The following is a 12,974-nucleotide window of genomic DNA, read 5'->3' on the forward strand; positions in this document are numbered from 1 at the left end:
CCTCCCCTGCCGTCAGGGCCGCGGCAGCCCCCGCTTCCCCCTTTGTCACTGAAGCACAAAGGTCCTCGGCGGCCCGGGGAGGCGGGAGCTGCCTCCGCCCCGTCGTAAAACTCGGCCCCGGTGGCGGGTATCGGGGCAGGTCTGGGCCTTTCTTTTTGGGGAGGGAGGGTTTAGGGGGGAGGGGGGTTGGGTGGTTCCCCTCCCACCCCTCCGTTTGCTTGAGTCAGCAAAGTTGCATGCGTGGGTGCTTTCCTTCCAGCATCGCCCCGCGGGGAGCGTTTTTGAGGGTTTAAAATGCCTTTCGTTGGGGAACAGCGGTGGCAGAGGAGCGGTTCGTGAAAGAAATGCGGATCGTAAATGATCTCTGAAAGGGGGGGACGAGCGGAGCCCGCGGCCTCCCCGCCCGGCCCGGCCCGGGGGGACGCGGGGTGCAGGCTCTCCCCGAGGGCCGGGGCCGGCAGGCTTTCCCCTGTATTTACCAGATTGTACGTAGTCTGTACGTCCTCATTATTAATACCAGTGGCAACGGGTAGAGGGGTCAGGGTCAGGAAGCTCTCCCCTTTGCCTTCCAGGGCTCTGTGTGTCCTTCCACCAGCCCCAGGGCAGAGCTGAGCCTGGGCGGGTGAGACAGCCGGGGAAGGTTTTAGGGCAAAGAGGCATAATTAGGACTGGACGCCTGTTTTGTGGGTTTGGTTTTATTTTCTCCCTTTACCTAGCGGTGTTGGTGTTATCCCACCCAGAGCGTCACGCACAGCAGGAGCGGGCAGAGAGCTGTTCCCCGAGAACCTCGCCTTACGCCTCGCCGTCGCTTGAGACAGATTCCGCCCCTCTGCGGCTCCCCGCGTGAGTACCACTGCCGGGCCAGGAGCCGGGTGGGAGACCGCGGCACCGGGACCGACGTGCGGCCGCTCCCGGGGCCGTGAGGGGCCGGGGCGGGGGGGGGGGGGGGGGGCGGAGCGGGGCGCGGCCCGGCGCCTCACCGCTGACAGGGCGGGGGGGCGGGGCCCGTGTCCTGAGTGACAGGACGGGGCGGGGCCCTCACCCTGAGTGGCGGGGTGGGGGCGTGGCCAGCGCCCTGAGTGACAGGGCGGTGGGCGCGCCCAGCAGGCTTCCCGCGCGCCGCGAGGAGCTGTGCGCGTTGACGTAGTGCGCGGCGTGCCCCCTCCCCTCCGCCCGCCCCTCTCCCGCCGCTCCCCGGCCCCCGCCGCCGCGCAGACCGCGACCCGCCGGCGCCGCTTCCTCCGCCGCGGCGGCGGCGGCGATGTGAGCCCTCCCCGCCCCTCCCTCCCTCCCTCCCTCCCCGCCCCGCCGCCGCCCGCCGGCCCGCCCGCCCGCCCGCGCAGCGAACATGGCGGAGGTGAGAGCGCGGCGGCGGGGCGGGGGCCTGCCCCGGGAACTTGTTGCGCGGGGGCCGCGGTCGGACGGAGCGTCCCACAAGTTAGTTGTGGGGCCGGGGACGTCGCGTTCCTGCCCCCGCAGCCCCGGCGACTCCTCGTTCCCCCCTCCGGCTCCCCTCCGGGGCCTGCTGCCCCGGGACGGAGAGCCTCGCCCCGGGGGGGGCCGGGCCCTCCGCGGCGGCGGTGGGGCGCGGGTGGGAGCCGGGCGGGCGGGCCCGGGGAGCTGGAAGCGGCGGCTCCCGCCCGAGGGCGGCAGCGGGAGGTGGTCGCAGCCGGGTAGGGGTCTGTGCCTCGTCCGCGGACCGGGGAACCGGGGGTCTACCGGCAGGCAGCCCTCTTCGGGGGGATGGTGGAGAGGAGCCTACCGGGGACGGGGCCCGGCTCCTGGGCAGCGGGGGAGGGAGAGCGGGGCCTGTGCCTCCCGTGGGACGGGGTTCAGCTCGGGGGGAGTGGTGGAAAGTGTGGGGGGGATAATCCCTTCGGGGGGGTGGGGTGGGGGGGGAAGGGGAGAGGGATGCGCTTCTTGCCGGTTCCCACCGTCTGTCTGTCCCAGCCTGAAAGTATCGTTTCTCTTGTGCTTTGATCGGAGTACTGTTGCTGGAGGATAAAACATATATTTATTTTCTATAAATATTTGTTTGTAGTCGTTAAGACAAAGGGGAATTGCCTTTATGGATAGAAGGGCAGCCCTTCCAGTCTCCTGCGGGGGAGACCCTTCTGAAAGAGGGAGAAGGACTATGGAGGAGAGTTGCAGGAAATGGGGAAAGGCTTACTGACCTCTTTTCTTCTGTGGGAGGCAGAGTGAGATACGTGTTTGATTATTGAGGTGTGGATTTGTCCATCCCGATAGGATCTGGTAGAGCAGCTCTTTTGCTGCTTAGGAGGCAAGTTAGGACAGATGAATAGATATTTCATTAAGTTTTCTTCAAATTATCCGAAGATTTCAATCTTAAGGTAATTTGCTGCTTGAACAGTGTTGACAAATGAATTAGAAATGCTTATTTGAAAGGTATGCTATTAAAAAAAAAAAAAGTAAAAATCTCTTCTGTGGGACAGGCATTTCATACAGCCAGATGGGGGGGGAGTGTTGAGGTATCAGGATTAGACTATTATACAGATGAGATTTCTTCCCTCTTCCCTTGAAATTCCTGGGTATGTGTGAATTTTTACTTAAATTTAATTTTATCTTTCCCTCCCAAATGAGAACTGTAATGAAGCATTCTTCCTGTAATTGGTATGAAATGCACTAATTTAATCTTAGAAGTTAAAAGAATCTGCCTGTCTGGGTTGTTTTTTTTTTTTTTTTTTTTTTTGTATCTTGAGCAGCAGAGAATCACAGGTCTGATCACTGAGTAATTTCTTGGCTGAAAAAATGTGGCTATTAAACTCCCGTCATCTGTAAAGTTGGAGAGACGTATTGGGGCACGTGCTGATTTAGGCATCGCTGTATTCAGGATCTTTGTCTCAAGTTTCACCAATTGCTTATGAGTTTTGTTAATTAAACACAGCATTATTGTGAAATATTCACACTAGCTCTCTTCTGGTGGGAGCTGAAGTTCGCCATATTGCTAAAGAGCCACAGGCAGTACGCTGAATTACTTCCTATTCTGTATTGTCACGTACTTATATTGACGTTACAGCAGTGATAGCATTGAGAGTTGTAGGGGATTCGTGCTGCAGAGAGCAATAAAAAGTCAGTGGGGTATGGAGGTCAGGCGGGTTTTGTTTTTTACTTTATGGACGTTGTTCCAACGGGTAAAGCTTTTATTACGTGTTGGTCTTGATATTTTGCTAAGAAAGGAAGAGGGTTTTTTCACCTTTTGGCGTTTTGCTTTTTTGAAGAAAAGCTAAGATGAATTCTTTGTCCTATTTTGGCTGCTTTATTTCAGGTTAAGGGGCAGGAGCAGCATAAAGGGGCTGTGAAAGCTTTGATCCACCTGTGGGATGAGTTCAGTGGCACAGGGGTGGCAGCAGCAATGTCGGCTCGGCTGATGGTCGCTCACAGCCCTTGAATTGGGCAGACAACTGTTTGCATGGCTGCACCGCCTTCTGGATCAGGAAACAATCGCATTTAAAAAAAATTAATGTTTTCCTTTCAGTGATTTAAGTTAGGAGCAATGTCCTGAATATGGTTCCTGGCGCAGTTCAGGAAGTACATAGGGGATAGGATAGGAAGTCTCCTTAGCACAGCATCGCCACCGAAGCTGTGGTGTCAACCATCTGCCTAGAGGAACTGAAGATGACTGCCGCTATGTGGTGGTGCGCTAGGTATGCTGGAGGAGGGCTGCGTTAGGGAAGTAACGCGCTGCGTAATGCTACGGGGAGAGAGAAGGAGGGAAGATCGGTAATTCAGGCAGCCCTAGGACTTGCCTGTCTCGGCAGACGAGGGGCCTGGGACCGGCCTGGGTTTGAAAATGTGGATGGAAAATAGGGCTGCGTTAGTGCCTCTTCCCCATCCCTCCCCAGTGGAAAATCTTGTGCTGACTCTTGGGAAGGAATGTACAGGAAATCATCCTTCAGTCAGGAAAGATCCTAAAATGTTGCATTCGAGAGAATCAGCCGGGCTTTAGCGCTAGAGATATAAACCTCAAAAAATAAACGATATAAATATGAAACGTTTTGAATTTGACAGGAAAGTGCTTCAGGCGTGAGCTCTGAGCTTTAGTAAGTAAATGAGTCCAGAAAGTGAAACTAAATTAACAAAAAATGCCGTTTCACTTTTGTAGAAGCTTACCAGTTTAAATACAGAACAGACCAAAAAAAAAGAAAAGATTTTGAATGTATATTAAACTGGTTTTAGATTTGGGATTAATAACCCGTGTTAGGGTTTCATTTTACTTTGAAGGATGCTCACGTGATTGGTTTGAGTCCTAATAGTCCAACACGTTAGAAGATTGTTCTAGTCTTAAATCGGAAAGAAACATCTCTAACTTAAGATGAGCTCAGGCATTGTGAATATTACCATATCATGCATTAAGCTGCTTATTTAGTCTTTGTGGTGGAGTGAATGCTGATACATACATTTTTTTTTTCCAAATACGAGTATTTTAATGTCAATTTGAGAAGAAAAGATTTTTGACTGAAAAGCTTGATTAGGAGTTGAAAGAGAATGGTTTTTTGTTTATTCAGCCATTATAATGTTTGAATGAAACGTGAGAATGAGATCTTCAGATTCCAAAAAACTTGAAGAGCGGGGTCAGACTTTTGTGTTGAAGAGAGAAGCAGCAAAATACCTACTGTGATTTCCAGAAGTGCTGAGTCCCTGCTGTTACTTTATTTTGTTCCGTGATAGGATGCACAGGTCAGGTTGCTGCAGGCACTTGCCGGGATACTAAACAGGCAAAACTGATGAGAAAATTATGAGTGTTTGTGGGTTTTTTCTTTTTTTTTTTTTTTTTTTCTTTCCCACCACCACTAACTCGCTGAAGACTAAGAGAAGTACCAGGGCTGCTGCGTTGGAGGGAGGGTGGTTGTGTTTGGTCAGAGGTGGGGTGGGAGAGGTAGGGACATAGCATCCCTGATTTTGATTGGCATAGCTTGGTTTAAATTTCAAGCTGACTTTAATTATGGGTTGAGGTGGGGATGGACAACAGCTGAGGTGGTCTAACAGCTCCTAGCTGCCTGAGAGGGGAGACCCTGCTCCTGCTTTTGCCTAGATTCTCCCTGAACTTCTGCTGTGGGTTCAGATTGCTAGCTCAGAAAGAAGTGAAAAGCTCCCTGGAAGGGGAATCAGTTGTATCAGCTAATGGAAAGACCCAACAGAGACTGGAGCTGGTGTGAGGGATGGCATGGGGCAGCAGAACCAGTCATGGCCATCAGCAGGACGATGACGTGTTCCTCCTTCCAAAGATGTCAAGCTATGAGCTAGACTTAGCTTCTCCTCTGCCAGTATTCTTGTCTTGTGCGGCTCTGACTGTTTGCTGTTGCTGAAAAATATGGTCCTGTCTCTCCCAACTCTTGAGCGGGCAGTTGACCGCCTTCACGCCATCTCCTACTGTTTCTCGCCCCTCAGCGAGGTTATTCAGCTTTCTGATCTGCTGGAATGAGAACTTAAGATTTTCCTTCTGCAGAGTAAATTTCTGCGGGGTTAAAAATTTGAATCGGTGCCCTAAGGTGTCAGGCAGGTATGGGAAGAAGCAGGAGCGTGTGTGTCTTGGAGAGGACCACTTCTCTTCTGGTGTAGGCGGACAGTTAAACTGACTCGGCCTGATTTCTTTGAGTGTGCTTTAATGTCGTTTGGTTTTCTGAAAGTGTAGTTGCATTTGACCAGAAAATCACTTTATGAACATTATGTGGCAGTGCTTCAATAGGTCGTCTATAAATTCATAACATCTGGTAAATTCCTCCTTTTTCCTGAATGCTATGCTGCTTTCAGTTAAGAGTTTTAAACTTTATGAATATAACTGAATTCTAGTTTCCATATGCAGCTCGAAACGACTTCAGGACATACTGTTTAAGAAATACATGATCTAATAACTGTTCCTAATAACCTTTTTTACATTCTTAATCTTTGTATTTTTATTAAGCTATGCTATTACTTTAAAATAATATGCGTAAACGTGTAATGGCCTCCCCTGTAGGAAGCAGTAATAAAGTTAACACGATCAGTAATGTGGTTGCAAATTGAGATGTTTTAACAGTCAGGGAGGACTGAGCTGTTGAGTAACGCCTGGATACAAAATAAGGTCAAAATAGATTAAATCAAGGGTTCCTGCTGACTGATCTAAATCATTACTAAAATTGGTGATTCACATCAGTCCATCTTGTTGAGCACAATTATGTTTTTTCCCCTTATTTGATCTTAGTTTTAACTAATTGTCTTTTTTTGTTTCATGTTGGAGCAGTTTTTGTAAAATACTTTGCAGAGCTATCTGTGAACCTAATGTAGATCTGGGAATTCAGTTTTCTCACTTCCTTGGTGAGAGAATAAACTCTAAAGTGGTCGGTTATAGTCACGGATTGTATTCCCTCAGTTTTTCTGACAAGCTATTGAAGGGAAGACAATAGCATTTAGAATTCTGCATTTCTAATCTTGGAAAAGAGGTTGTTTTTTTTTCCTGTTGTAATAGAAGAGTTTTGAGGACTTTTGTGTGTGTGATAGAATATTGATGTTTGTGGGCTTACTGCTTGGGACATAGGGTTGTTTCTAATACAGCGGAAGGATTTTGGGTAGACAGTGGAATGACAGTGGAATTGCTGAAAAGTTCAGTTTCTTTTTGAGCTCTTTCCTGGACAGAAGCCCTGATCTGTATTAATATTTCACTACTAATGTGTTCACGTCACAAATTGTGCACAAGAATGTTTTCCCGTGGTTCTTGGCGTATGACTGTATCTGGTTTCATCTGAAATCCTACGCTAGATTATAATCACTCCATAGACTTCCAATTTTTCTCAGCAAGAAATTTCAGAATATTACAAGAAGTTGAGGCTGGTGCTGTAAATTTGTAATGGAAATGCACAAGAAATAGTCAGAAGATGTCCAGTTGAAAGTGTGCGCTTCAGGTGAGACACTTAGCGTTCTGATTAACTGTCATGGTCGTGCTTCGTAATACTCTTTGAAAATGGAAGTTCTCTTGGTGAAGTTGTAGTGAGTGTAATGTCGCGTCAACCATGGCATTCCCCTTTGCCTGCAGTTTCCTCCGTCTGGCAGCCTTCCTCAGTTAGACATATAACATCACTGCTCATCTAGTTTTTTCTGAATGACTCAGTCCTGCAGGTAAATTGTTCTTGTGCAGGCACATTGGTTCTCGAGCAGGGATGACTACCACGGGATACAACTGGTGGTTCCTGGTTCCAGTCATCTACTCTGCTCAAAGGAGAACAAGAATCAGTTTCACTTTATTGCAAATATGTTAAGGTAGTGTGTGATTTCAGCAGCAGCATGGCCATGAGCCATTGGACAGAAGCTGCTCCTACCACCCTGAAGAGTGCTATCTCTTCTTTTGACTTGGAGCCCTGAAAAATATAGCTGCATCTGCTCTTCAGTACTTCTTGCAGAGGTCTGTGCTCACCTTGAGTGCGCGCGTTCAGGCTGGCGAGGTAGTTAATCCCTCCAAGTTCAGAGATCTACAGGGTGATCAGAACCTGCCCTGACAGTCTTATGTCATCGTCGTCTGTCCTGCTGTGTTGTCCCCCCTGGACTTTCAATTTCCTCTTGCTGGAGGCTACTCCTTCTACAGCAAGCGTGGCGGAAAGGAAAGCATGACAGTGTCTCTCTTTGGAAGCTGTAAGTTCATACAGATTCGCTTTGGGTGCACCTTTGCTCCTGCTGTGGGATGGTAGCCTCTGACAGAAGTGTGGAGCAGATAGCAGGCTGGAGAAAGTTAAATCCCCCCGGGGAGAGTCATCACCTGACGTCCTTCAGCCTTCTGCACTCCTCTGGATCACTGCTTACTTTTCTTTTTTTATTTTGTTTCTTAAAAGTAGCAGCTGCTACTTTTGTTAGAGGTGCAGTTGAAAAACCTTTCTATTTAAGAATTTTCACTAGTGTATACAATATTGAAGGTGTCCCCGGGTGATAGTGACTTCACTGGCAAAACTGACTTAGAAAGGCTGCGGTTTGCTTCCCCTTAGGTGTGCCACTGCGGATTTAGGGAGCCATGCTGCAGACCCGGTGTCTGAAAGATCCACATTAACAATATTCCCTGTGAAATACTGTGTATCGTCTGCTTCCCCTGTCCAGTCTTTTTCCTGGGGAAGAGATTTAGGTAGATTGATACAGGACTGAGTCAGCTGCATTAAAACCCAACCTGTGGTTCTTGCCAGTTAAGCACTCTGGAACCGATCAGGCAGTTTCTCTACAAAAACTGAGGCTGATTTTTCTTTTTTATTATGTAGTAATAAACAGAACCAAACCTTACCCAATATTTTTCCCAGAAGAAGCAGGCAGAGAGAGGGAAGTGAGAAAATAGGTCGTTCTTCAGAACTACCTGCAAAATCTCAAAACTTGGGGTTATGAGGTAATTTGGGGTGGAAGGGACCTCAGGAGGTCTCTGGTCTAACATTCTGCTCACAGCAGGGTCTGCTCTGAGGTCTGACCAGCTTGCTCAGGGCTGTCTCCAGTCTGGTCTTGAGAACTTCCAAGGAAAGAGACTGGGGAACCTGTACTAATGCTCAGCTGCCGTCATGGGGGGAAAAAATTCATCTTTATAAAAGCTTAAGTGGAAAGAAGTTTAGGAAGGGAATAGCCAAGTCAGGAGACCTTTGCTAAGGTGGTAGTTTCAAGGCTTAGGTGTTTAAGATCTGTTAAGTTGAAACATTGCACTTGATCTTTGTGTTCTGGAAGTTCTGTGGGCTAGATGAGGTGCCAGCGAGGTGGATTGAGAGTTGGCTGCGGGACAGAACTCAGAGGGTTGTGATCAGCGGCACAGAGTCTAGTTGGAGGCCTGTAACCAGTGGTGTCCCCCAGGGGTCAATACTCGGTCCAATTTTGTTCAATATATTCATTAATGACCTGGATGAGGGGACAGAGTGTATCCTCAGCAAGTTTGCTGATGATACCAAACTGGGTGGAGTGGCTGACACCCCAGAGGGCCGTGCTGCCATCCAGCGTGCCCTGGACAGGCTGGAGAGCTGGGCAGAGAAGAACCTAATGAGGTTCAACAAAAGCAAGTGCAAGGTCCTGCACCTGGGAGGAAGAATGCTGGGCACCAGTACAGGTTAGGGGCGGACCTGCTGGGAAGTAGCTCTGAGGAGAAGGACCTGGGGGTCCTAGTAGGCAGTAAATTATCCATGGCCCAGCAATGTGCCCTTGTTGCCAACAGGGCCAATGGAATCCTGGGCTGCATAGGGAAGAGTGTGGCCAGTAGGTCGAGGGAGGTCATTCTCCATTTTCCGTGGTTCCCAGTGACAGGACGAGGGGCAATGGGCACAAGCTGGAATACAGGAAGTTCCATTCAAATAGACGTAAAAACTTCTTTACGGTTCGGGTGACAGAGCACCGGCACAGGCTGCCCAGGGAGGGGGTGGAGTCCCCTTCTCTGGAGATTTTCAAGACCCTCCTGGATGCAGTCCTGAGGGATGTGCTCCGGGCAATCCTGCTTTGGCAGGGGAGTGGGGCTGGATGGTCTCTAGAGGTCCCTTCCGACTCTGAAAATTCCGTGATTCTTTGATTCCGTGATACAAGAATTTTCTCATTTAGGAACTAAACTAAAAAAAAAAAGTAAAAATCCGTGTATATAGAGGCTTCCATTACCTGTGCAGAAGGGTTTGGATGTCACTGCAGTTTTGGCTGTGGAAGCGTTCACATGTAAAACTATTAAATGAGGGGCAGCAGTATTTTATTGGTTGTTTTTTTTTTCTTGCTTCATATGTTGCTGCTTTTTTCCCAAGGTAAAAATGAGGCAAACCATTCCCTGACACTGAGGTTATTTTGGTATACAACACGGGGAGAGAGGGACAGGCTGGAACTGTAAGCCTTCCACTGAAATACCTGTTTATGAAAAGGGACACGTGCTCTCTTGAGTGAAGGATATTCTTTGCCATTTTAACTAGTTGTTTTCTTTAGGCCATCATTTAGCTTAGCTCACAGGAGAGTTTCTTAAATGGCTGCCACAGTCACTTCTTAAGACTAAACCAGTTCAGGCATGGATATTGCACACTTTTTTTGGCTGACGAGCTCCCGTTCTCAATTTGAACTGCGGCGTTAGTGTCTAAACTGTGTGTATTCAAACACAGTTTTCAGGCAGTCTTTGAGTAGTATTCCTGTAACTATATAGCTGCATTTTGGGAATAAACATGAGTTGTTATGAACAGAATGCATATTACTACTTGCAGATCGGTAATTTACTTTTTAATTAGTCTGTTTAGTGAAATGTAGCTGTAGTGATGTTGATGCCACGTGCACATATACTTGTGAGGTGATTGCCTGTACCCTCTACCCCCAGCTTATGCCTCATTCTTTCTGGTGTTTTGTAGTAGGCAATGCTGCTGCATTTTAAGGTTTGGTTGCCAGTTTTAATATATTAAGGTTTGCTGTGCCCCAAATGATGCTAAAGCAAGCCACTACAACCCAGAAATTAACTTAGGTATTTTCCTGTAGGAGAGCTCAAAAGACCTGAGCATCTACTTGATGAATTTGTCAGGCTTGTTGCTATCAATATAGACAAAATTTAATTTTAGTTTTTAACTGTTTTATATAACGCTTAAAGAGCTGTTAAAGATAACTGAGTAAATTTGAACAGGATGTATATTTGTCATTATCTTGTAGAGATTGCAGATATTACTGATTTTAAAATGTTCTGTTATTAATCGATTATATTAAACAGCGTGAAAGATGTTGGCAATTACACCAGTGGTTTTGTACGTAGAAGTAAAATTGTGTAGTGTCCTGTGAGTTCTGTTCAGGTGTTTCTTTGCAGGTGGTAGGAGAAATGTAAAGAGCGCATCACTTGCACAGCTTTCACATTTTGGAGCATCCCATTCCAGTCCAAGCGGCTACAAAACATTGGAATGAGACACGAAAATCTCCTGCCTGCGTGCAGAAATGGGCATTGCCTGGAAGCATACCTCTGCTTCTGAAGTAGTGGGTTTGAAAATCAGCTGTGTGAAACTGATGTCTCCTGAAGGCTGTTTGCATTAAATAAACCTGTCGTGATGCCAATTCAGTTTCACTTTTACCATTTGACTTCCATCATGAATTAGAGTAATACAGACATCCCAAAGTCCGGTGGGTTTTTGTTGTCAGAGTAACGCTGTATTTTTCTGAGTCTGACACGTGCCTGTTAGATTCATCACTTGACAGTCCAAAGGTGTCTGAAAGAGACTGGCCGACTTCAGCTCCCCTTATTCCCGTATCCGTATGCTGGAGAATCTATTGGATGTCATCTTTTGCCTCAGTTGTTGCTGCAAGTGTCACTAACCTTCTGAAAACACCTACTCTGCATGTCTTTCCTGAGACTCCTAAAAATACACATGGAATAAAAATGGTGATGGATTCTTTCAGTGTCACCCAAGCTTGATGTTTTCTTGCTCAATGTCTTTTCTTTATCTCTTTACCGTAAGATTTGTATTCTTCGTATCTCAGAACTGGTATTTCCTTCAAATCGCTCATCTGGAGCGTTAACAAATGTGCGCAACGCTGTATCCATACATCAGGACTCTCTTGGTCGATTGAGTCTTTCCTTGTTGTCCATGAGTTTAGGAGTTCACGAAAGATTTTTTTTCATTCTTTTGAATCCATTCTCTTTTTTGATGGCGCTATGCATTGAACAATGAGTGTGTCAGCCTGTATATTGTAAGTATCCCATAGTCTTTATCTTCTGGGCCTTGGGTACCATTATCTTTTTATAGGTACCAGCTCTTTGTTCCCATGAGTGCCCTTGAGGCAAAAAAAGTGCTTTGTACTTCTCTGAATTGCTGCAGCAGAAAATGAAAAGGCACTGAAGAACAGGGGTATCCTTTTTCACAGGAATTGCTGTTATATTGACATACCGTAGCTTCGGACTTAAGATCTGATGATACCAATGTAGCCATATGATCTTTAACTACTGCCAGGAAATTTTCATAAGCAAATGCCCTCAAAGCCATCTGTTCTACCCTGACCGGAGTCGTGATCACTTGGAGGCAAGGAAATAGGACTTGAATAATCAAGAGTTGCGGTAATTGTCTTGAAACAACTCTTTAATCATAGGATGCTCTTTCACCTTATGTGTAATACTGACAGATTGTCACTGAAAGAGTTACTCCTGGTCTCCTGCCACACACCCTTCTCCACGTGTCTGTCTTCAAACTCCTGCTCTAGATTGCTCGTAGCGTGTCTGGCGATTGCGAAGGCTCAAGATGAAGTGCTTTGGCTCACTGGTAGGATGGGAAACTAGTGTTAGTTGTCTTTGAAGTTGGTTTGCTGAACCAGCACATGCTGCAGCTTCCTCATTGCTGGACCTGGCACAAGTGGCAGGAGCACATGGAGTGGTGGGAAGAGGTCAGACTACTACTTTTGGCAGCAGCTGGCCATTAATATAGATGAGATGTAATGTGACACTGCATCTGGCTGGAAATAGAAGGCAGAAAATGATTGACAGTGCATCACTTTGACTAGAAGCGTATGAAATGCAGAAATGATAATCCACAAACTAGGACAGACTAGGTAGATCTGGTAGGCAAAGCTTAGGAGAAAGGAATAGAGATCCCAGAGGCTGTTCTTCTAAAAGCTGCCTGTGAAGTTTGCCTTTGTCTGTGGCAAAGAAGGAACTAGAACCTCTCGAGGGCTGTATGCATTCTGTGAGGTAGCCTGGAATGGACTTCATGTTTCTGGAGGTGATTGCTTTTTTTGTAGATTTTCTGGTTTGGGGTTTGCCTTTCTTTTTTTTTTTTTTCCTTCCATAGACTAGGATTGTACAGGCTATATATTTTGGAAATATTTAAAAGTTGCGGGAATCATTCTGAACTCTAGAGGCATTGCAGTATTTTAGCAATGCTTTTGAAGCCGTGAAGGAGGTGATTGCTTTAGCAGTATTTCAGCCTATAGGGAAGGCCATTTGTTTCCTTGAGCTGTCAGGCCTTCTCCGTACTACTTGAGAATACTGAAAGCTGAACTTTGTTTCTTAAAGTATGCTTGACTTCTATGAGATCTTTTTA

At 47.1% G+C, this 12,974-nt stretch overlaps 1 protein-coding gene across 1 annotated transcript in view; it reads left to right on the top strand.

Annotated features, from left to right (window-relative positions):
* The first annotated feature begins 1,328 nt into the window (after positions 1-1,328).
* The window catches only part of MIER1 (MIER1 transcriptional regulator), a 42,905-nt gene continuing 31,259 nt past the window's right edge, over positions 1,329-12,974 (top strand). The window contains exon 1 of the mRNA XM_082483267.1: positions 1,329-1,357. Within this exon, the coding sequence (XP_082339393.1) occupies positions 1,349-1,357 (9 nt within the window). The 5' untranslated portion in view covers positions 1,329-1,348. The remainder of the gene's footprint in view (positions 1,358-12,974) is intronic.

This window comes from Vanellus vanellus (assembly GCF_965231255.1).
Source record: "Vanellus vanellus genome assembly, chromosome: 5".
Lineage (NCBI taxonomy): Eukaryota > Metazoa > Chordata > Aves > Charadriiformes > Charadriidae > Vanellus > Vanellus vanellus.